This window comes from Lepidochelys kempii, chromosome 1, assembly GCF_965140285.1.
Source record: "Lepidochelys kempii isolate rLepKem1 chromosome 1, rLepKem1.hap1, whole genome shotgun sequence".
NCBI classification, from domain to species: Eukaryota; Metazoa; Chordata; order Testudines; family Cheloniidae; genus Lepidochelys; species Lepidochelys kempii.
In genome coordinates, this window is record NC_136380.1 from 120,324,943 (window position 1) to 120,350,588 (window position 25,646).

At 44.1% G+C, this 25,646-nt stretch overlaps 1 protein-coding gene across 5 annotated transcripts in view; it reads left to right on the top strand.

Moving 5' to 3' along the window:
* Positions 1-25,646, top strand: part of MGAT4A (alpha-1,3-mannosyl-glycoprotein 4-beta-N-acetylglucosaminyltransferase A) — a 160,938-nt gene that overhangs the window by 29,556 nt on the left and 105,736 nt on the right. Inside the window, exon 1 of one of the 5 annotated variants that reach the window (XM_073352522.2) lies at positions 17,152-17,593. The exons of the other annotated variants lie outside the window; for them this stretch is intronic. Coding sequence (XP_073208623.2) covers positions 17,203-17,593 — 391 coding nt within the window. The 5' untranslated portion in view covers positions 17,152-17,202. Of the gene's footprint in view, positions 1-17,151; positions 17,594-25,646 lie in introns of those variants that run through there. 5 annotated transcript variants of the gene reach the window in all.

The following is a 25,646-nucleotide window of genomic DNA, read 5'->3' on the forward strand; positions in this document are numbered from 1 at the left end:
GCAGTGGTAGGTATGTTGGCAGGAGAGCATCTCCTGCTGACCTACTGCTGTCCACACCCCTGCTTTTGTCGATGAAACTTATGTCAGTCGGATGTGTGTTTTTTCACACCCCTGACCGACAAAAGTTTTACTAACAAAAGTGCTAGTGTAGACATAGCCTAAGGCTTTAGGGCCAGTATTCTGGTAAAAATTGCAGTACTTTCTAAATGGTTTGGAGAGAGGAGGGGAAAGGTTTTTGACTTCTCTGCATATTGCCCCTGAACTTCAAATTTTAAGTTCCGTCTATTAAATATCTGTTGAATTGTTTACACTCAATGTATAGAAAGAGAGTAAGTGGGAATTATAGTAAAGAAAAAGTGGAGTGAAGCTGGGAAGGGCTTAAGAAAAGCAGGAGCCATAAAGTAACACTTTAAAAATGTATTTTAGGAAGTTGAGTGGCAGTATATATTATCTTCATACACTGCACAGCCACCACTACACGTTTTATTGCTTTGAGTCATATAATTTAGACTTAAACCTTTGGCCTAGTAGGTGTCAAATTTTTAATTATCTCACTGTGTGGGTGTTTAAAACTTTTGGCACTTCACTCAAATTGCTAACAAAAATAGTTCACTTTCAGATTTTGTTTTTAGTTTCACTTTATGTGCACTAGCGCAGTGCTGTTGGATTTGGGTCCAAATCATTGTAAAACTATAACCAGATTCAAACATTTTAAATCTTAAGTCGGGTCACAGAGACTACATTTGCTTAGAAATGATTAATTAAAAAACCTTAGGGATTTTTATTTATCTTCTGGTTGCTGACTCTTTAGGATTCAATGGTTTGATGTTTTCAAGCTTTTTGCCACAGCCATGAAGTTGCTTTTTATTTTTTAAATGAAATCCGAGATTCAGTCTTTTGATTCCTATAACTAGGATTCGAAGAAAAATACTAAATATCATGAGACTTAGTCAAATTCTGAGAGCTACTTCAGGGAATATCAAATATGAAAAAAGAACTGTTTTTGCTTTATGTATGTTTTTATCTTCTAAATGTAATGGGGAAGAGGGATGCAAAGGCAATATTATGTATAATTCTGCAACACCCACCTTCTTCCTGCTTCTCATCTTAACTCTTTGCTTCAGTACAGGCTATTATGTGTAAAACCCTGACAAGTACTAGACAATTTCAGAGAGAGAGAGAGAAACCCCCTACACTTCCTTAATAAAACATTTAATGCATACAGAAAACATTATAAATGGCGTGAAATATGGTAAATAGTATTTGGACTACTATGAATAACTTTTAAAAGCAGTTAGGTAGTAAATCTACTGGTGTTATTTTTACAGGTATCCCTACTTTTACATAATCAACATAACATTACACGCCTGTATTTTAATGCACATATCAAAATGCATTCCCCTCTGATCTGCGCTCTCAGACGATTTCTCAGTCTTCATAGTATTGTCGTAATATATGGGGTGTGTGTCACCTGGTCTCTTCATAGCTTGAGAAGAATGGCAGCATCTCAGTCCTTTCAATACCCCAGGACCTGTCAGCAAACTGTATGGGGATCTCCACAGTTAGCAGCTTTCCAGTCAATGGGTTAATAGTTTACTGATCCTTGAAGTTGCTGGTGAGACAGAAATCCATAGCGTGTATCCAAAGTGAAGCAGGTTTTAGGATCAACATATAACACATCAATTCCCTGAATCTCTATAAGGCTCTTGCTCTACCATACTCTCTCTCTCTCATAAGCCCAGCTAAGTCGGGCAAGAACTTAGAAACTGTCACCTCACTGAGCCTCTGCCCCCATTCTTTTTAACTGAGTCAGAATCCCAGTTTAAAGCAGTTAAATATAAACTCTGTAGTCTCTGCAGTCTCTAAGGGTAACAAATGCACCCCAACTAGGTCTTCCTCTAGGGCCATAAAACACACCAGGTTGGACCAAACCTTATTCTAATGGAGGGCTTCTCTACTAAGTAAAGCTGGAATAAACACTCACTTGTATCCAAAGTGGTACAAGGATGGGGACCCAGCCCCCATAGCAAGCACATCGTTTGGTCCTGTGTTGATCAGCCACTGAACCCAAAGGTCTGTCTTTAACTCCTGTATTTGTAACCTCCCCACCCCCTGTGCTCTGATATGCTTAGCGCTCAGAGCGTGACTAGGTGTGACCTGGCAAGTGGCTTGCCCGCACTGAAAACTTGCTATGAAGCTTCAGAAACAGCTGTAGAGTATGTCTAGTAACTGCTACACTTCTATTACTGGATGTTTGTGGGAGCATTCTGGCTCAGCTGCCTTGCACTGCTCTCTGCAGATGTGTGGGACACCGAATACTCCATTCCTTCACAAGTCTTTGCAGGAAAATAATTTTATTTGATTTATGGAGAAGGGAAGGGGTTCTGTGATTGGGATGTATATTTAATATAGAGAGATTTAACAGAGCCATGTTCCATAACTTATCGTGACTATTTCACTTGAAGGATAACAGAGCTTTGATAGCTTTGAGGTATCTAAAAATGCATCAGGAAAATTATCCTGAGTTCCGTAGATGAATAGGATAAAATATTTTTTTTAAAGTCTTCAATTAAAAAAATAAGCTTTTCAGTTTACTACTTTCAAAATAATAAAAATATGCAGAGCAGCTTTATGAATAGCCATAGTTCTGGAGGCCTAGAGAATAAAATTGTCAAGAATGCCTAATGAAATTTGATCCCAGGCAGTTTCTTTAAGAACATCTATTTATAGGATCTATATTTTGTTTTGTTTATGCATGGCTGATTGATCTTCTGCTTCAGGTTTAATAACCCTCTGGAACTTCCTTTAAAAGGTTTTGTTCTTAAAAGGAGCTCATTTCAGTCAGGAGTGAGGCAGCTAATTAGCCCACAGGAAGCAGTCATCCATGTCAGTACACTTCTAACATTTCAAGGACACCATACATCAACTTTAAGCAGTTTCAAGGCACAGACATGGATGACACATGTTTGCATTATGTCAACACAGTTTTTTTAACACCCTAACTTTTTGTATGTAACTGTCAGATGAGTGTCACAAAAGCCTTCTCTATGCTAGGAAGCTGAACCATTGCTGAAAATGGTTTTCAACCGAGTTCCCCTGAGCCAGTATTGAAAATGGGTTAAGCGCTAATGTAGAGCAGAAAAAAATATTTTCATTATTACTGAGGTTCAGTCTTTTTCTGAAATGCTGCTGAAAACCATTTTGTCTGGTATATGCTTCCACATAAGTAGTTTAATTAATTAAAAAAAGAGGCCAGTTGGCTCCAAGGAGAAGGAAGGAGACTAGACCAGGTGATGAAATTTGTACTGTGATTTGTAAAACTCTCAGATATTGTAGCCTGAGCATGATGGTATATATTCAAAGAAAATACAGATTTTCTTCAAGTGATGGTCCCTATTCTATTGCACTGATTTTTTGCATGCACACCATTCAGCTGGAGACAGAGATTTTGAAAGTAGTAGCGTCTGTTGGTCTGCACATATGCCCGTGGCTCACCTCATGGTTTTTGTAGCCGGACACAGCCCCCACACGCCCTGCTGCACGCGCCCCCTCTTATCTCTCCCCTAACTTGCTCTTTCGCATGTAGTCTGTACGGTTTCCTGTTGTTCTGCTACAAAACCACTAGAAACAACGGAAGGTCCTTAAAGCTGCAATGCTCTGTATCACCAGTTGTATTCATCCTTATGAACATGTAATCGGTCAATGTAAGGAATGAGTGAGATAGTGAGTGACAGCCAGTGGCAAAGTAAAGAAGCAAATACCGCCTTTTACGGAACTAAGGTGTATATGGGGCTGTATATATACCTACGGCAGTAGCGGCCAGAGAGAGATGTAACCCATGACAGAAAGAGCTCGGGACCAGACTGGAAGCAGTAGAGCCCTCCTGCAGGTCCGAAGGGACTTCGGAGACTCTCATCACCTAGTGGTTCGATCTCTGGGCAGCTAAAACCTGGCCAGTCTTAGTCACCTAAGATCAAAAGTAACACCCGTGTCTTCAGCCTGTCAGAGTATGAATGGGATGTGCCTGTGAGTATAACTGCGCAAATAATTAATCAACCCTCAGTACTGCTTTAGTTCGACCTTTGTGGTTATTTTTTGGCTGGTCCCAAGAACACGTAACAGTTTTGTCCGAGGTGATAAAGGGCCGAGCAGATCGACCGCGTCTCCAGTTCCTTCTGACTGCTGCGTGGTCCAGGTCGCAGTTATTAGTGTTCTCTAGCATGTGATGGACTTCAGAAATATATAGTTGTACATACCTTGAGTATTTTACTGTTTTTACTGTTTATGTAGTAGTTTTAGTAATTTGCTAGTTCTAGTAGTAGAGCTGGGGCTTTTGGGGGTGGGGGTTGTTTCTGCATGAACACCCCTCCCTGGTACCCACATGCAGGTACTGGACTATGCCAAAGACCCCAGCCTTTAGAATCTGTGCCTCCTGCCCACCTTCCTTCTCGGTCAGCAACGAACATCAACTCTGAGGGGAAGAAGCCCATGTTTCATCCAAGTGCAGTATCTGCCAATCCTTCCCCAGCCGTACCTAAGAAGGCTGGGCTCTCCACATCTGGAATCCCCTCCTGGAAGTCACCACGAGACCTCATTCGGACCGTGGCTGGGCAGCCCACCTGTCATAAGCCTGAGGCTGCCAGGAGTGCACCTACAGCTATGGAGTCCGAGGCCAACAGTGGTACCACCACTATGGATCCCGTGGTGGGGCCTAGTCGTGAGATAAGCAAGCATGCACATAAGAATGGCAGTAAGTCTTCCTCTAAACCTAAGAAAGGAGAGACTCCTTCCACGAGATCCAGTTGTGGGGAGGGAGTGCACTCTAATGCACACAAGCACAAAAAGAGGCCATGTAAATCTATAGATCTGCCAGTACCAGGTATGGACCCGCACACATTGGCATCCCTCAGAGTTAGAGCTATCCGTTCCAGGGAAGACAATTGCTCCTAGACCAGTTCCGGGGACTGAAAGAGTACCCTTGACTCTGGGGAGGTTGGGAAAAGCACCAGAGCCCGAGGAAGTGTTCGCCCTGGGAGAGCCAAGGTCTCCATGCCTTTTAGGATCCTCTATCTCCAGAGAGACTTTATCTCAGAGACAGGACAAGCCACATCTGAGGCACTCCTCACCACCCTCCCTGCTCTGATGGTTTACATGATTCTGATAATACCACTGATGGAACAGATCTCTGAATTTTCATCTTCTGAGGAATTGCATGAGGACAGGGACCGTCCATCCCTTCCCACTACTATGAGTACCAATAGAGGCCTTCTACATCGTTGCCGTATCCTTCACACTAGTTTTGATTCTTCTGTTCTCACTCCCCTCTCCCAATTCACTTGCGTTCCAGCCAGCGATGGAACAGGCTAGGCAATAGCACCCACGCTCCACCCCATCCGACAGGGAGGGCAAGCCACTGGACCTTTTAGACCTCAAGGTCCTCTCCTCAGTCAGCCTTCAATTCAGGATATCTCATTATCAGGCATTACTTGACAAATACAATTTCTTGAATTACAGCAAATTGGAGGACTTTGCCAAAAAAACAAAAAACAAAAAACCAACCCTGCCACAACAGGACCAGGCCAGCTTCCGAGCAATAATTGAGGAGGGGAAGCTAGTAGCAAGGACAATGGTGCCAATCAGTGGTGGGCGCGGAAGATACCTCATTTCACTCAATGGCCACGGGCATTGTGATGAGAGAGATGTGGCTCCATTCCTCTGGTTTTCCCAGGGAGACACAAAATACCATCAAAGACCACTCTTTTGATTAATTCCATCTTTTCAACCAGAAAACAGACAATTCGCTCCACATACTCAAGGATTCAAGAGCTACACTCCATTCCTTCGGTATACACCTGTGCCAAAATATTAATTCTACCGCCCGCAGCCCACACAGTGTTACAGAATTTCCATCAGAAACCTTATGAACCACCAAGGAAGCATCAGAAAACTCAAAGATATCGTCCTCAAGGCCCACCTTTGTTGCCTTCCTCCTCTCAGATTCAACCCCGGTAGTAGAGAGATTTCTAAGGAACCATAGAGAGCTGTCAACCATCTTGCCTGCTGCCATACAACCACCTTTGGGGGTCATCTGGCACTCTTTTTTTACCAGCATGGAGTGCAATAACAATAGACAAATGGGTGCTAAATGTCATCCACTATGGCTGTAAGATCGAGTTCATCTCACTAGTTCACACACGAGTTCATCTCATGCACAACCCCCTCCCTGATCCCTCTACAGGGACCACTCTCATGACAGCTTCCTCACCCTAGGGATGGACTCCTTGCTACAAAGAGGGGTGATAGACTATCAAGGAGAGGATTCTATGTCACCGCCTTCACTTGCCTCCAGATGTGGCTCCAGATAGTTTACTCACCCACGCGCCATGCCATGGACCTTATGCTGACAGTTCCCCCTATGGTACTCTTTCCTTCCAGTGGTGGATGGACCTGCAACAGGTTTGTGTAGGGTCCCCTTTCTCCCATCCTCACCGGAAAAGATGATCATCACCAATGCATCCCTTGTAGGATGGGGAGCACACATGGGAGATCACATGACACAGGGAACATGGACCTCTTGGGAATCTAGGATGTACATCAATATTTTGGAACTCTGGACTGTAAGGAAGACATGTCAATCATTTCTCCCATCCATCCATTCGCATGATGTCTTATCATTTTGGACGACACCATCACTGTTTACTACTTCAGTAAACAAGGGGGCACTAGATCAACAGCTCTGTGTATGAAGGTGGTCAAGCTCCAGAATTGGTGCATCACCCACCATCCTGTTATTTGCAGTCGATCTTCCGGGCACTCAGAACGTGATCGCAGACCCATTCAGCAGACCGTTTTGTCATCAGTCACAAGTGGCAACTCTACAACACTATAGTATATGACATCTTTGACCAATGTGGGACTCTGATCAGGGAGCTCTTTGCCTCCCCTCCCAACAACAAATGCTCCAGGGAGTGGGGAGGGTATTTGGTCCCACCCTCAAAGCGACGTGCTCATACTCCGCTGATCATAGCAGATCAACTAAGTCTCCCCCCCCCGCCATTCCTGCCACGAGTTCATCTGATAGCGACATGCTGGCCCAGACCGTTCTGGTTTCCCAACCTCCCCTTCATGTCAGCCCATCCCCCAATTCCCATTCCCAGTTTCCCCAAGCTACTGACGCAGCACCATGGGAGGATCAGACATCCCAATGTACAGACACTTCACCTCGGAGCATGGTATTTGGATGGGACTCTTCTTTACTCGATTCAGAGTAACAGCTGTGTTAGTCTATATTCGCAAAAAGAAAAGGAGTACTTGTGGCACCTTAGAGACTAACCAATTTATTAGAGCATAAGCTTTCCTGAGCTACAGCTCACTTCATTGGATGCATGCTGTGGAAACTGCAGAAGACATTATGTACACAGAGACTATGAAACAATACCTCCTCCCACCCCACTCTCCTGCTGGTAATAGCTTATCTAAAGTGATCACTCTCCTTACAATGTGTATGATAATCAAGTTGGGCCACTTCCAGCACAAATCCAGGTTTTCTCACCCTCCGCCCCCCCCACATAAACTCACTCTCCTGCTGGTAATAGTCCATCCAAAGTGACCACTCTCCTTACAATGTGCATGATGATTAGGCCTAATAACATCAGCCACACTATCAGAGGCTCGTTCACCTGCACATCCACCAATGTGATATATGCCATCATGTGCCAGCAATGCCCCTCTGCCATGTACATTGGTCAAACTGGACAGTCTCTACGTAAAAGAATAAATGGACACAAATCAGATGTCAAGAATTATAACATTCATAAACCAGTCGGAGAACACTTCAATCTCTCTGGTCATGCAGTTACAGACATGAAGGTCGCTATCTTAAAACAAAAAAACTTCAAATCCAGACTCCAGCGAGAAACTGCTGAATTGGAATTCATTTGCAAATTGGATACTATTAATTTAGGCTTAAATAGAGACTGGGAATGGCTAAGTCATTATGCAAGGTAACCTATTTCCCCTTGTTTTTTCCTACCCCTCCCCCCAACGTTCTGGTTAAACTTGGATTTGTGCTGGAAATGGCCCACCTTGATTATCATACACATTGTAAGGAGAGTGATCACTTTAGATAAGCTATTACCAGCAGGAGCGTGGGGTGGGAGGAGGTATTGTTTCATGGTCTCTGTGTATATAATGTCTTCTGCAGTTTCCACAGTATGCATCCGATGAAGTGAGCTGTAGCTCAGGAAAGCTTATGCTCAAATAAATTGGTTAGTCTCTAAGGTGCCACAAGTACTCCTTTTCTTTTCTCAACCGTCTCATAAATAAACTAGGGAAATGCAACCTAGATGGAGCTACTATAAGGTGGGTGCAAAACTGGTTGGAAAACTGTTCCCAGAGAGTAGTTATCAGTGGTTCAGAGTCATGCTGGAAGGGCATAATGAGTGGGGTCCCATAGGGATCAGTTCTGGGTCCAGTTCTGTTCAACATCTTCATCAGTGGTTTTGATAATGTCATACAGAGTACACGTATAAAGTTTGCAGATGATACCAAGCTGGGAGGGGTTGCAAGTGCTTTGGAGGATAGGATTAAAATTCAAAATGATCTGGACCAACTGGAGAAATGGTCTGAAGTAAATAGGATGAAATTCAATAAGGACAAATGCAAAGTACTCCCTTTAGGAAGGAACAATCAGTTGCACACACACAAAATGGGAAATGACTGCATAGGAAGAAGTACTGCAGATAGGGATCTGGGGGTCATAGTGGATCACAAGCTAAATATGAGTCAACAGTGTAACACTGTTGCAAAAAAAGCAAACATCATTCTGGGATGTATTAGCAGGAGTGTTTGTAAGCAAGACATGAGAAGTAATTTTTCCGCTCCACTCTGTTCTGATTAGGCCTTAACCGGAGCATTGTGTCCAGTTCTGGGAGCCACATTTCAGGAAAGATTTGGACAAATTGGAGAGAGTCCAGAGAAGCACAACAAAAATTATTAAAGGTCTAGAAAACATGACCTGTGAGGGAAAATTGTAAAAACTGGGTTTGTTTAGTCTGGAAAAAGAGAAGACCGAGAGGGGACATTACAGTTTTCAAGTATGTAAAAAGTTGTTACAAGGAGGAGGAAGAAAAATTGTTTTTCTTAACTTCTAAGGATAGGACAAGAAGCAATGGGCTTAAATTGAAGCATCGAGGTTTAGGTTGGAAATTAAGAAAAACTTCCTGTTGGTGGTTAAGCACTGGAATAAATTGCCTAGGGAGGTAGTGGAATCTCCATCACTGAAGATTTTTAAAAGCAGGTTAGACAAACACCTGTCAGGAATGGTCTAGATAATTAGTCTCGCCATTAGTGCAGGGGACTGGACTAGATGATCTCTCGAGGTCCCTTGTTCATCAGAAGTGCAAAACATCCTCTCCAGCAGCAGGAAAGAGTCCACGAGGCAGTCCACGAGTCGTTCCTACCAAGCGAAGTGGAAATGCTTTGCCTCCTGGGCCCAACAGAAGACTCTTCCCAGAAGAGCTGGAGATTCCCCTCCTTTTGGATTACCTCCTGTCTTTGAATGCATTGGGTGTCACTCTCAACTCTCTCAAGGTACATGTGGCAGCAGTAAACTCCTTTCACTTCAGTTTATCTTAGGGCTGTCAAAAGATTTTAAAAAGTAGTGATTAAGCACAGTTTTAATTGCAGTGTTAAACAATAAGTAAATACCAATTGAAATTTATTATAACTGTTTTTGAAAGTTTTTCTATATTTCCAAATATATTTATTTCAATTACAACACCGAATACAAAGTATACAGTGCTCACTTTACATTATCTTTAATTACAAATATTTGTACTGTAAAAGATAGAAGAAATAGTATTTTCAGTTTACCTCATAAGTACTGTGGTGCAATCTCTTTATTGTGAAAGTGAAACTTACAAAGGTAAAATTGTTGTTTTTAACATAACTGCACTCAAAAATAAAACAATGTAAAACTTCAGAGCTTACGAGTCCACTCAGTCCTACTTCTTATTCAGTTAATTGCTAAGACAAACAAGTTTATTTACATTTACAGGAGATAGTGCTGCCCTCTTCTTGTTTATAATGTCACCTGAAACTGAGAACTGGCGTTCAGATTGTACAGTTGTAGCCAGCGCTGCAAGGTGTTTACGTACCAGATAAGCTAAACATTTGTATGCCCCTTCATGCTTTAAGCACCATTCCAGAGGACATGCTTCCAAGCTGATGAAGGGTTCTGCTCGATAATGATCCAAAACAGTGTGGACTGACGCATGTTCATTTTTATCTGAGTCAGATGCCACCAGCAAGTTTAATTATTTTTTTTCTTTTTTGTGGCTTGGGTTCTGTAATTTCTGCATCGGGGTGTTGCTGTTTTAAGACTTCTGAAAGCATGCTCCACACCTTGTCACTCTCAGATTTTGGAAGACACTTCAGATTCTTACGCCTTGGGTCAAATGCTGTAGCTATCTTTAGAAATATCATATTGGCACCTTTTTGCATTTTGTCAAATCTGCAACGAAAACGTTCTTAAATTGAACAATATATGCTGGGTCGTCATCCAAGACTGCCAGAACACGAAATATATAGCAGAATGCAGGTAAAACCATAAAGAAGGAGACATACAGTTCTCCCTCAAGGAGTTCAGTCACAAACCTGAGGAGCTTTAGTAGTGTTTTCAGCTTCTGCAGTTTTTCAAAATCATTACTTGTTGACACTGATAGATTGTGTTTTGAAGAGCTAAGGTGGCTGTGATCGCGGTGCTGAACCATACCTAATGTGGAGTTCCATCTGGCTGAAATATCTTGTACAAGAGGTTCTTGTTTGTGTCCATTTGCAGCTTGTTGTTTTTCTAGCTCTGTATTGTTAGCTGGACTATGTTTTGAAATGGCCAACAAGTTTTCTATATTTTGCCAGCAGGTTTTCAAAACCCCCGAGTGCTACTGTAATGGATTGCTGCAGATTGTGAGCGGTGCACATCATGTTCAAAAGGCAAATGACTGGCTGCTGCTATTATTATGTGCACTGTTAGTACTAATTGTTACCTTTTCTTGAATATTCCATTCTTTGGCAACATCCAAGAAACACTTTGCACAAGTTTCAACATATTGTCTCTCTTCAGTGTGCGTTTCTGTTAAAGCAAACTACTGCAGTGTCCATGCAGCATCAGTCAGGTGTTCCGTGACTCTAAGGTAGCTGTGATTGCTCAAGGATGTCCAGTGATCACCAATCAAAACAACAGCTAGTGCATTTTTCAGAAGTTCCAACTTTGTAGTCTTCCCGTTGTGATGTCCTGTATTTGGGTTGCACATGGTTCCTTGGGAGGGCAAATTGCATGACTGATTGGAAGATGCAATTTGAATAACATCTCTTAGCACTCTGACGTTTACAGTGTTGCAAGGTCTGCAGTCCGTAGCTATCCACTTTGCAACAGCATTGGTTAAGAGGTTGTACTTTGTTTGATTCATGGGCTTGTAGCGATCCTGAAACTCTGTAAGCGTACTCTGTCACAGCTGGCAAGATTCATTTCTGTTGGTGGGCTATCTGTAGTGCAAGAAGTAGAGGTGAAAGTATGTTTAGGGCATAGGTGGCATGCAGACTTTAAGTACTTTGATGGTGTTGGATCTCAACCTTGCAATAGCTACAGATAAGTCTTTTTATCCAGAGAACCATCCGTAAGTTTTTTTTAAAAATAAACTTCCCATTCAAAAGACCTGAACTGCTCTGCTTTACTCCATTAACTCTTTCTGATATTTAATCACTCCAGAACATAGTAGAACTGTGCCAATCTCTGCCAAGAGATTAAGTACAGTAAGTGAAGAGGGCCAAAACAGAGGTGTGCAATTAACGCTTGTTTAAAAAAAAAGTGTTAATTTGTTTTGCATTAATCACTTGTGTTAACTGCGATTAATTGACAGCCCTAGGTTTTTTTTTTTAAACTGACTGTTAAGCCCCAGCTATAACCCAGGCTACATTTGATTTTAGAGCAGATCTCCTCAGCTTTGTTCCCTCCTCTGAGGCGTTTGTATCAGCTGGTGCCCCTGCAGACTTCATAGAGTGAGCTGGGCCTAGAAAAGCCAGAGGCAAAAGGAAGGCCCAATTTATTTCACCCCAGTACGAAGCATTGCATTGGGGATCTTGGTTGGCTCAGTGGGCAAAGTGCGGTTTACCACTCAGAGCCCAGTCCAGGTGGAATTATCTTGTACCTTCCCCAGGGCAGGAAAGGATCCAAGGAGGATGGGTGGCTGGCTCTGGTGGGCAGGGTACAGGCATTGTCTCAGCAGCCCAGTCTGGGTTGGCATGCTTTAGTTCTACTCCCCTGGCCAGGAAAGGAGCCGGGCAGGATTGGAAAAGAATAGGCTTCAGGCATAAACAGCTTCCCTTTCCCCATTTCCATGAGGGGAAGATGCCAGAAGAGCATCACACTGGATGGAAGATCAGGTCCCTAGAGTCCACATCTTGCACAAAACTTAAAATTTGACTTTGGCTGGATTAATGGGAGTGCTTATACTGACCATCAACAATTTGTTGCTTTTTTTTAAAAAAAAAAAAAGAGTGTGTGAGTACATTGTGCAATATACCTGATATCCAGTATCATAATTGGAGGTAGGGAAGTCACCAGAAAAAAAACAGGTGCACACCTCATAAACACATACATGAACTTTCTCTTATTAAATGAATGAAAATACCAGACCATTTTGAGGCTTTTTATGGTTTTTATGTGTGGAGGGATGAGGGAGACGGAGACCTGGCTGTGCACGTCCCCCGCTTCCACTCCCCAAATGAAAACAACAAAAAACTGAATGCAGCCTATTACACCTATCCTGTTAAAGCTGTATATATCTGTTTGTACATCTAACTTGCATCATTTTGTAAATGTATACAAGCAATTCCAAGAACAGCAAAAGTTAGATTTTCAAGTGTGAAATATAAAGGGAAAGGTAAACCCCTTTGAAATCCCTCCTGGCCAGGGGAAAGCTCCTCTCACCTGTAAAGGGTTAAGAAGCTAAAGGTAACCTTGCTGGCACCTGACCAAAATGACCAATGAGGAGACAAGATACTTTCAAAAGCTGGGAGGAGGGAGAGAAACAAAGGGTCTGTGTCTGTCTGTAGTCGTCTTGGCCGGGGACAGAACAGGAATGGAGTCTTAGAACTTTTAGTAAGTAATCTAGCTAGGTATGTGTTAGATTATGATTTCTTTAAATGGCTGAGAAAAGAATTGTGCTGAATAGAATAACTATTTCTGTCTGTGTATCTTTTTTGTAACTTAAGGTTTTGCCTAGAGGGGTTCTCTATGTTTTTGAATCTAATTACCCTGTAAGATATCTACCATCCTGATTTTACAGGGGGGATTTCTTTATTTCTATTTACTTCTATTTTTTATTAAAAGTCTTCTTGTAAAACACTGAATGCTTTTTCATTGTTTTCAGATCCAAGGGTTTGGGTCTGTGGTCACCTATGCAAATTGGTGAGGCTTTTTACCAAACCTTGTCCAGGAAGTGGGGTGCAAGGTTTTGGGAAGTATTTTGGGGGGAAGGACGCGTCCAAACAGCTCTTCCCCAGTAACCAGTATTAGTTTGGTGGTGGTAGCGGCCACTCCAAGGATAACGGGGGTAATATTTTGTACCTTGGGGAAGTTTTGACCTAAGCTGGTAAAGATAAGCTTAGGAGGTTTTTCATGCAGGTCCCCACATCTGTACCCTAGAGTTCAGAGTGGGGGAGGAACCGTGACATGGTGGCACAGTGGTGGGATTAACCTGAAATCATTTTGAGATCCAGTTGAGATTTTTTGAACTAGAAATACAGATTTTAAAAAGGAATTTTTAGGAAGTCCAGAAAGCAGCTTTGAAACTGAAAGCAGCTTGGTTTCTCTCTGCTTTGTGGCCAAGCAGAGACAAAAGGGGATTATCTTGTGAATTGCAGGTTTTCTTTGCCTGGAGGCAGGGTACTTAACTCCTGCAGGGAAATTCACAGTCTTCCAACCCTGAGGTTTTTTTTTCTTTTCTTCCTAAAAGTAAATAGGGGGTGTGTGCTCTACCCATTTGCCTGGAGACAAAAGTGGCAGGGTTTTTTTTAGGATTTTGATTTTTTTTTGTTTTACAAGGAGCACAGGTTTGAAAAGAAATTTTTTTTTCTTTGGGCTGGGTAAGCAGGTTTCCAAGTAGTTGGAGGTTTTTTGCTTTAATTTGGGCCCAGAGCAGAGACAAGGGAATTGTCTTTTTCTGTAGGCTGACAATCACTATCAGAGAATAGGTATTCTATTCCAGCACAGCAAAATTTTACAGCCAAGTTTTGTTTGTTTATTTCTAAACCTTGGGTGTAAAGTTAATTAAAAACAGAGAGGTTAGAATGGCCAAATCCTCGGCTCGACTACAGCTGGAATTAGCCAAATTTCAGGCTGAGGAAAAACAAAGGGAACATGAAAGACAGATAGAACTCATGCGGCTGGAGAAGGAGGTACAGGAGGCTGCCCACAAGAGGGAAATGGAGGCAAGGAAGCATGTGGAGGAGATGGAGAGGATAAAGGCCCAGCAGAATATACCAACAAACCCTAGCAATCCTTCTCCAGGTACCACTTCCCATCCCAGAAAGTTCCCCACCTACAAGGCAGGTGATGATACTGAGGCCTTCTTAGAAAACTTCGAAAGGGCCTGCCTTGGGTACAACATCTCTACTGACCAATACATGGTAGAGCTGAGGCCGCAGCTCAGTGGACCCTTAGCTGAGGTGGCAGCTGAAATGCCTAAAGAACATATGAACAAGTATGAACTGTTTAAATCCAAGGCGAGAGTCAGAATGGGGATAACACCCGAGCAGTCTCGTCGGAGGTTCCGAGCCCTAAGGTGGAAACCAGACATGTCATTTACCCGACATGCCTACCACATTGTGAAACATTGGGATGCCTGGATATCAGGAGCAAGTGTTGAATCTCCAGTAAAATTGCCCTTCCTAATGCAAATGGAACAATTCTTAGAGGGTGTTCCTGAGGAAATAGAAAGATACATCCTAGATGGGAAACCCAAAACTGTAATCGAGGCAGGAGAGATTGGAGCCAGATGGGTGGAGGTGGCAGAGAAGAAGAAAACTGGTCGCAGTTGGAGCGGAGACCAGAAGGGACCACCCCAGACCACACCCTATTACCGGGGGCCGCCCAAAGCCCCACCTACCTCCCAAAGAACCCTCCAGACCCCTTATCGTCCCACCACCCCGTTCTCCAGCAACCCACCTCGCCCCGGTGACCCGTCAGCTGGACGATGTTTTAAATGTAACGAGCTGGGGCATGTAAAGGCCAACTGCCCCAAGAACCCCAACAGATTACAGTTCATTGCACCGGAATCACACCAGAGGTCCACAGGCCCAGATACCTCCCAGATACCCTTGGAGCGGAGGGAAACTGTGAGTGTGGGCGGGAAGAAGGTCACCGCGTGGAGGGACACCGGAGCACAAGTGTCAGCTATCCATGCTTCCTTAGTGGACCCCAATTTAATCAACCCAGAGATCCAAGTGACGATTCAACCCTTCAAGTCCAACTCTTTCGATTTGCCTACAGCCAAGTTGCCTGTCCAGTATAAGGGCTGGTCAGGAATGTGGACTTTTGCAGTCTATGATGATTATCCCATCCCCATGCTGTTGGGGGAAGACTTGGCCAATCACGTGAAGCAGGCCAAGAGGGTGGGAACGGTCACCCGCAGCCAGGCTAAACAAGCCGTGGGGCCTAGCTCTGTTCCGGAAACTTCTATCAGGGCCCGGTCAGAGGTGATGGACCCGGACCCCAGGCCAATGTCTGCAACAGCAGTAGTGGATCCAGTCCCAGAGACCCAGACGGAACCAGTCCCAGAACCGGAACCAGCCAAACAACCAACACCAGACCCCGTACCAGCACTGAATCCAGTATTTGCAACCTCAACACCAGAGGGCCCCACCGAACCTGAACTGGCAGCAGCCGATAACCCTACACAAGAGGCTCAGCCGGAGCCTGAATCCCAACATAGTGCACCAGCGGAGAGCGGTTCACAGTCAACAGAAACAGCTCCATCCCCTATATCGCTTCCAGAGGGACCAAGCCTATGTCCCCAATCCAATGAGGAACTGATGTCTCCAGCATCAAGGGAACAGTTCCAGACCGAACAGGAAGCAGATGAAAGCCTCCAGAGAGCGTGGACGGCGGCACGGAGCAACCCACCGCCTCTCAGCTCTTCTAATCGATCCAGGTTTGTTGTAGAAAGAGGACTTTTATACAAGGAAACTCTTTCTGGGGGACACCAGGAAGACTGGCATCCTCAGAGACAGTTGGTAGTTCCAACTAAATACCGGGCCAAGCTCTTGAGCTTAGCCCATGATCACCCTAGTGGCCATGCTGGGGTGAACAGGACCAAAGACCGTTTGGGGGGGTCATTCCACTGGGAGGGAATGGGCAAGGATGTTTCTACCTATGTCCAGTCTTGTGAGGTGTGCCAAAGAGTGGGAAAACCCCAAGACCAGGTCAAAGCCCCTCTCCAGCCACTCCCCATCATTGAAGTTCCATTTCAGCGAGTAGCTGTGGATATTCTGGGTCCTTTTCTGAAAAAGACACCCAGAGGAAAGCAGTACATACTGACTTTCATGGATTTTGCCACCCGATGGCCGGAAGCAGTAGCTCTAAGCAACACCAGGGCTAAAAGTGTGTGTCAGGCACTAGCAGACATTTTTGCCAGGGTAGGTTGGCCCTCCGACATCCTCACAGATGCAGGGACTAATTTCCTGGCAGGAACTATGAAAAACCTTTGGGAAGCTCATGGGGTAAATCACTTGGTTGCCACTCCTTACCACCATCAAACAAATGGCATGGTGGAGAAGTTTAATGGAACTTTGGGGGCCATGATACGTAAATTCGTAAATGAGTACTCCAATGATTGGGACCTAGTGTTGCAGCAGTTGCTCTTTGCCTACAGAGCTGTACCACATCCCAGTTTAGGGTTTTCCCCATTTGAACTTGTATATGGCCGTGAGGTTAAGGGGCCATTGCAGTTGGTGAAGCAGCAATGGGAGGGATTTACACCTTCTCCAGGAACTAACATTCTGGACTTTGTAACCAACCTACAAAACACCCTCCGAACCTCTTTAGCCCTTGCTAGAGAAAACTTACAGGATGCTCAAAAAGAGCAAAAAGCCTGGTATGATAAACATGCCAGAGAGCGTTCCTTCAAAGTAGGAGACCAGGTCATGGTCTTAAAGGCGCTCCAGGCCCATAAAATGGAAGCATCGTGGGAAGGGCCATTCGTGGTCCAGGAGCGCCTGGGAGCTGTTAATTATCTCATAGCATTCCCCACCTCCAACCGAAAGCCTAAGGTGTATCATATTAATTCTCTAAAGCCCTTTTATTCCAGAGAATTAAAGGTTTGTCAGTTTACAGCCCAGGGAGGAGACGACGCTGAGTGGCCTGAAGGTGTCTATTACGAAGGGAAATGTGCTGGTGGTGTGGAAGAGGTGAACCTCTCCATGACCCTTAGGCGTATGCAGCGACAGCAGATCCAGGAGCTGTGCACTAGCTACGCGCCAACGTTCTCAGCCACCCCAGGACTGACTGAACGGGCATACCACTCCATTGACACAGGTAATGCTCACCCAATTAGGGTCCACCCTTACCGGGTGTCTCCTCAAGCTAAAACTGCTATAGAACGGGAGATCCAGGATATGTTACAGATGGGTGTAATCCGCCCCTCTGAAAGTGCATGGGCATCTCCAGTGGTTCTAGTTCCCAAACCAGATGGGGAAATACGTTTTTGCGTGGACTACCGTAAGCTAAATGCTGTAACTCGCCCAGACAACTATCCAATGCCACGCACTGATGAACTATTAGAGAAACTGGGACGGGCCCAGTTCATCTCTACCTTGGACTTAACCAAGGGGTACTGGCAGGTACCGCTAGATGAATCTGCCAAGGAAAGGTCAGCCTTCATCACACATCTCGGGCTGTATGAATTTAATGTACTCCCTTTCGGGCTGCGAAATGCACCCGCCACTTTCCAAAGACTTGTAGATGGTCTCCTAGCGCGATTAGGAGAATATGCAGTCGCCTACCTTGACGATGTGGCCATATTTTCGGATTCCTGGGCAGACCACCAGGAACATCTACAAAAAGTCCTTGAGCGCATAAGGGAGGCAGGACTAACTGTTAAGGCTAAGAAGTGTCAAATAGGCCTAAACAGAGTGACTTACCTTGGACACCAGGTGGGTCAAGGAACTATCAGCCCCCTACAGGCCAAAGTGGATGCTATCCAAAAGTGGCCTGTCCCAAAGTCAAAGAAACAGGTTCAATCCTTCTTAGGCTTGGCCGGTTATTACAGACGATTTGTACCGCACTACAGCCAAATCGCTGCCCCACTGACAGACCTAACCAAAAAGAAACAGCCAAATGCTGTTCAGTGGACCGGAAAGTGTCAGAAGGCCTTTAACAAGCTTAAAGCGACACTCATGTCTGACCCTGTGCTAAGGGCCCCAGACTTTGACAAACCGTTCCTAGTAACCACAGATGCGTCCGAGCGTGGTGTGGGAGCAGTTTTAATGCAGAAAGGACCTGATCAAGAATTCCACCCTGTAGTGTTTCTCAGCAAAAAACTGTCTGAGAGGGAAAGCAACTGGTCAGTCACTGAGAAAGAATGTTACGCCATTGTCTATGCTCTGGAAAAGCTACGCCCATATGTTTGGGGACGGCGTTTCCACCTGCAAACCGACCATGCTGCACTGAAGTGGCTTCACACCATCAAGGAAACTAACAAAAAACTTCTTCGGTGGAGTTTAGCTCTCCAAGATTTTGATTTCGACATCCAACACATCTCAGGAGCTTCTAACAAAGTGGCTGATGCACTCTCCCGTGAAAGTTTCCCAGAATCAACTGGTTAAAATCGTCCTTGAGATGTGGAAAATATTGTTAGTCTTTATGTACTTGGTAGTATATTTAGAGATGCATGTGTCTTATTAACTCTGTTTTCCTAGAGCTCCAGGAAGAAATCCCAGCCAGTGTTTCACCCTAGCTGAGATTTGGGGGGCGTGTCATAAATATAAAGGGAAGGGTAAACCCCTTTGAAATCCCTCCTGGCCAGGGAAAAGCTCCTCTCACCTGTAAAGGGTTAAGAAGCTAAAGGTAACCTTGCTGGCACCTGACCAAAATGACCAATGAGGAGACAAGATACTTTCAAAAGCTGGGAGGAGGGAGAGAAACAAAGGGTCTGTGTCTGTCTGTAGTCGTCTTGGCCGGGGACAGAACAGGAATGGAGTCTTAGAACTTTTAGTAAGTAATCTAGCTAGGTATGTGTTAGATTATGATTTCTTTAAATGGCTGAGAAAAGAATTGTGCTGAATAGAATAACTATTTCTGTCTGTGTATCTTTTTTGTAACTTAAGGTTTTGCCTAGAGGGGTTCTCTATGTTTTTGAATCTAATTACCCTGTAAGATATCTACCATCCTGATTTTACAGGGGGGATTTCTTTATTTCTATTTACTTCTATTTTTTATTAAAAGTCTTCTTGTAAAACACTGAATGCTTTTTCATTGTTTTCAGATCCAAGGGTTTGGGTCTATGGTCACCTATGCAAATTGGTGAGGCTTTTTACCAAACCTTGTCCAGGAAGTGGGGTGCAAGGTTTTGGGAAGTATTTTGGGGGGAAGGACGCGTCCAAACAGCTCTTCCCCAGTAACCAGTATTAGTTTGGTGGTGGTAGCGGCCAGTCCAAGGATAACGGGGGTAATATTTTGTACCTTGGGGAAGTTTTGACCTAAGCTGGTAAAGATAAGCTTAGGAGGTTTTTCATGCAGGTCCCCACATCTGTACCCTAGAGTTCAGAGTGGGGGAGGAACCGTGACAGCAGCCTATTACACCTATCCTGTTAAAGCTGTATATATCTGTTTGTACATCTAACTTGCATCATTTTGTAAATGTATACAAGCAATTCCAAGAACAGCAAAAGTTAGATTTTCAAGTGTGCAGCTGCTCTTGTGTTCTGCATTGGCGGAACCTTATTAAATAGAATCATAGAATCATAGAATATCAGGGTTGGAAGGGACCCCAGAAGGTCATCTAGTCCAACCCACTGCTCAAAGCAGGACCAATTCCCAGTTAAATCATCCCAGCCAGGGCTTTGTCAAGCCTGACCTTAAAAACCTCTAAGGAAGGAGATTCTACCACCTCCCTAGGTAACGCATTCCAGTGTTTCACCACCCTCTTAGTGAAAAAGTTTTTCCTAATATCCAATCTAAACCTCCCCCACTGCAACTTGAGACCATTACTCCTCGTTCTGTCATCTGCTACCATTGAGAACAGTCTAGAGCCATCCTCTTTGGAACCCCCTTTCAGGTAATTGAAAGCAGCTATCAAATCCCCCCTCATTCTTCTCTTCTGCAGGCTAAACAATCCCAGCTCCCTCAGCCTCTCCTCATAACTCACGTGTTCCAGTCCCCTAATCATTTTTGTTACCCTTCGCTGGACTCTCTCCAATTTATCCACATCCTTCTTGAAGTGTGGGGCCCAAAACTGGACACAGTACTCCAGATGAGGCCTCACCAATGTCGAATAGAGGGGAACGATCACGTCCCTCGATCTGCTCGCTATGCCCCTACTTATACATCCCAAAATGCCATTGGCCTTCTTGGCAACAAGGGCACACTGCTGACTCATATCCAGCTTCTCGTCCACTGTCACCCCTAGGTCCTTTTCCGCAGAACTGCTGCCTAGCCATTCGGTCCCTAGTCTGTAGCTGTGCATTGGGTTCTTCCGTCCTAAGTGCAGGACCCTGCACTTATCCTTATTGAACCTCATCAGATTCCTTTTGGCCCAATCTTCCAATTGGTCTAGGTCGTTCTGTATCCTATCCCTCCCCTCCAGCGTATCTACCACTCCTCCCAGTTTAGTATCATCCGCAAATTTGCTGAGAGTGCAATCCACACCATCCTCCAGATCATTTATGAAGATATTGAATAAAACCGGCCCCAGGACCGACCCTTGGGGCACTCCACTTGATACCGGCTGCCAACTAGACATGGAGCCATTGATCACTACCCGTTGAGCCCGACAATCTAGCCAGCTTTCTACCCACCTTATAGTGCATTCATCCAGCCCATACTTCCTTAACTTGCTGACAAGAATACTATGGGAGACCGTGTCAAAAGCTTTGCTAAAGTCAAGAAACAATACATCCACTGCTTTCCCTTCATCCACAGAACCAGTAATCTCATCGTAAAAGGCGATTAGATTAGTCAGGCATGACCTTCCCTTGGTGAATCCATGCTGGCTGTTCCTGATCACTTTCCTCTTATGCAAGTGCTTCAGGATTGATTCTTTGAGGACCTGCTCCATGATTTTTCCAGGGACTGAGGTGAGGCTGACTGGCCTGTAGTTCCCAGGATCTTCCTTCTTCCCTTTTTTAAAGATTGGCACTACATTAGCCTTTTTCCAGTCATCCGGGACTTCCCCGGTTCGCCACAAGTTTTCAAAGATAATGGCCAGTGGCTCTGCAATCACAGCCGCCAATTCCTTCAGCACTCTCGGATGCAACTCGTCCGGCCCCATGGACTTGTGCACGTCCAGCTTTTCTAAATAGTCCCTAACCGCCTCTATCTCCACAGAGGGCTGGCCATCTCTTCCGCATTTTGTGATGCCCAGCGCAGCAGTCTGGGAGCTGACCTTGTTAGTGAAAACAGAGGCAAAAAAAGCATTGAGTACATTAGCTTTTTCCACATCCTCTGTCACTAGGTTGCCTCCCTCATTCAGTAAGGGGCCCACACATTCCTTGGCTTTCTTCTTGTTGCCAACATACCTGAAGAAACCCTTCTTGTTACTCTTGACATCTCTGGCTTCTGTTCTAACATGTTATGATGGCTATAACAATAAAAGACTTTGAACAGAGTCAGCAGTAAAGTAGAACATGCTAATTAGTGCTAATAAATTGAGACCCATTGCAAACTAATTTGTGAATTGGGTAGTAAGGACTCCATTTCCTTCTCTAATTTAAATCAATGGAAAAGTGACCATTGACTTCAACTGGAGGAGCATCTGATCCTAAATTAATATAGTTAAAAAAAAAAAATCTAATGCTGAATCACAAAATATGCTTCATTCATTTGATGCATTTCAGTTTCAATATTAGGATGTCATCCTATATTGTCTAATAATAGGGCTGTCAATTTAACTCTCACAATTAACTAAAAAAAAGCTTTAATTGCACTGTTAAAAAATAGAATACCAATTGAAATTTATCAAATATTTTGGATGTTTTTCTACATTTTCATATATATTGTATTCTGTGTTGTAATTGAAATCAAAGTGTATATTTATTACAAATATTTGCACTGTAGAAATGATAAAAGAAAACAGTATTTTTCAGTTCACCTCGTACAAGTACTGTAGTGCAATCTCTTTGTCCTGAAAGTGCAATTTACAAATATTGATTGTTTTGGTTTTGAGTGCAGTTATGTAAAAAAAAAAAAATGTAAAACTTCACAGCCTACAAGTCGACTCAGTCCTACTTCTTGTTCAGCCAATCACCAAGACAAACAAGTTTGTTTTACATTTACAGGAGATAATGCTGCCCTCTTATTTACAATGTCACCAGAAAGTGAGAACAGGGCATTTGCATGGCACTTTTGTAGTTGGCATTGCAATGTATTTATGTGCCAGATATGCTAACCAATCGTATGCCCCTTCATGCTTTGGCCACCATTCCAGAGGACATGCTTCTGTGCTGATGATGCTAATTAAAAAAAAATGAGTTAATTAAATTTGACTGAATTCCTTGGGGGAGAATTGTATGTCCCCTGCTCTGCTTTACCCACATTCTGCCATATATTTCATGTTATATGTGGTAAACCCAGGACAAACAGCTACAAAAGGGAGGTAGTAATTAGTCCTAGGGGATTAAAAGGCTCCTCCCTTTTGCGGAGAGAGAACCACAGGGCAATAAGATTCAGCTGGAAAAGGGGTTGCTAGGGAATCAATTAGGTTCTGCTGACTCCAACTACTTGGGACCTTTTTAAACCCTCCCCTGGGTGGTAGGAGGGGGAGAGTGAGGGAGTGAGAGGAGCAGGGAAGCTGCCAGTAGGCTGTTTGCAGCAAGACATCAGACCTTCCCAGTAGGGAGGCTGCACTCGCTCCCCAGAAGGGAAGGAAAACATGCACAAGGGACTGACAGAGGAGAGGAGTAGCAGGACCCTGTGCCACCTATAAGGATTTGCCTTGCCCCAAACCTGAGTCTCCAAGGCTAAAAAGGACTGAGCCTACTGAGGCGAACAAGGTATTTTGCCACATCTAGCAGTCTCGGATGATGACCCAGCACGTGTTCGTTTTAAGAACACTTCCATTGTAGATTTCACAAAATGCAAAGAAGGTACCAGTGTGAGATTTCTAACCCACCCAAGGTTTAAGAATCTGAAGTGCCTTCCAAAATCTGATCAGGACGGGGTGTGGAGCATGCTTTCAGAAGTCTTAAAAGAGCAAGACTCCGATGCAGAAACTACAGAACCCGAAGCACCAAAAAAGAAAATCAACCTTCTGCCCGTGGGATCTGACTCAGATGGTGAAAATGAACATGCATTCGTCCACACTGCTTTGGATTGTTATCCAGTAGAACCCGTCATCAACATGGACATATGTTCCCTGGAATGGTGGTTGAAGCATGAAAGAACATACAAATTTTTAGCGCATCTAGCATATAAATATCTTGCGACGCCAGCTACAACAGTGCCGTGTGAACACCTGTTCTCACTTTCAGGTGACGTTGTAAACAAGAATTGGGCAGCACTATCTTCTGCAAATGTAAACAAACTTGTTCGCCTTAGTGATTGGCCGAATAAGAAGTAGGACTTAGTGGACTTGCAGGAATATGAGTGGAATATGAACAAGAGGCTGCTAGGCAGCTCTAACTCCACATTCTACAGGCCATTATCCTCTGATCCCACTGAGGATTACCAAAAGAAACTACACCACCTGCTCAAGAAGCTCCCTGAAGAAACACAGGAACAGATCTGTGCAGACACATGTCTAGAACCCCGATCCATAAACCTGGGAATCCTGGACACCCTATCGTCTCAGACATTGGCACCCTGACAGCAGGATTTTCTGGCTCTCTGGACTCTCTCCTCAGGTCCTACGGTACTAGCACTCCCAGCTATCTTCCAGACATCCACTGACTTCCTGAGGAAACTACAATCTATCAGTGATCTTTCAGAAAACACCATCCTGGCCACTATGGATGTAGAAGCCCTCTACACCAACATTCCACACAAAGATGGACTACAAGCTATCAGGAACAGTATCCCCGATAATGTCACGGCAAACCTGGTGGCCGATCTTTGTGACTTTTTGTCCTCACCCACAACTATTTCACATTTGGGGACAATATGTACCTTCAAGTCAGTGGCACTGCTATGGGAATCCGCATGGCCCCGCAGTATGCTAACATTTTTATGGCTGACTTAAAACAATGCTTCCTTAGCTCTTGTCCCCTAACACCACTACTCTACTTGTGCTACACTGATGACATCATCATCATCTGGACCTATGGAAAAGAGGCCCTTGAGGAATTCTACCATGATTTCAACAATTTCCATCCCACCATCAACCTCAGGCTAGACCAATCCACACAAGCTGGCCTTTTCCTGGACACTACTGTGCTAATAAGCAATGGTCACATCAACACCACCCAATACGGGAAACCTACTGACCGCTATACTTACCTACATGCCTCTAGCTTCCATCCAGGACACACCACACAATCCATTGTCTACAGCCAAGCTCTAAGATACAACCGCATTTGCTCCAATCCCTCAAACAGAGACAAACACCTACAAGTTCTCTATCAAGCATTCTTAAAACTACAATACCCACCTACTGAAGTGAAGAAACAGATTAATAGAGCCAGAAGAGTACCCAGAAGTCACCTACTACAGGACAGGCCCAACAAAGAAAATAACAGAACGCCACTAGTCAATACCTTCAGCCCCCAACTAAAACCTCTCCAACGCATCATCAAAGATTTACAACCTATCTGAAAAATGATCCCTCACTCTCACAATCTTGGGAGACAGACCAGTCCTCTCAGACATCATCATAGGACCTAATCACATTAGCCACGCCATCAGAGGCTCGTTCACCTGCACATCTACCAATGTGATATATGCCATCATGTGCCAGCAATGCCCCTCTGCCATGTACATTGGCCAAACCGGACAGTCTCTAGGCAAAAGAATAAATAGACACAAATCTGACATCAGGAATCGTAACATTCAAAACTGGTAGGAGAACACTTCAGTCTCTCTGGCCACTTAATAAATGATTTAAGGGTGGCAATTTTGCAACAGAAAAGCTTCAAAAACAGACTCCAAGGAGAAACTGCTGAGCTTGAATTAATATGCAACCTAGATACCATTAACTTGGGTTTGAATAGAGACTGGGAGTGGCTGGGTCATTACACATATTGAATTGAATAAATTGGTTAGTCTCTAAGGTGCCGCAAGTACTCCTGTTCTTATTATTAATTCTTATGGGGAAATTGGATTCGCTTAACATTGTTTTGCTTAAAGTAGCATTTTTCAGGAACATAACTACAGTGTTAAGTGAGGAGTTACTGTACTAAAGTACTGAAACTTTCTTAAAGGTTTTTTATTAAAATTTGAA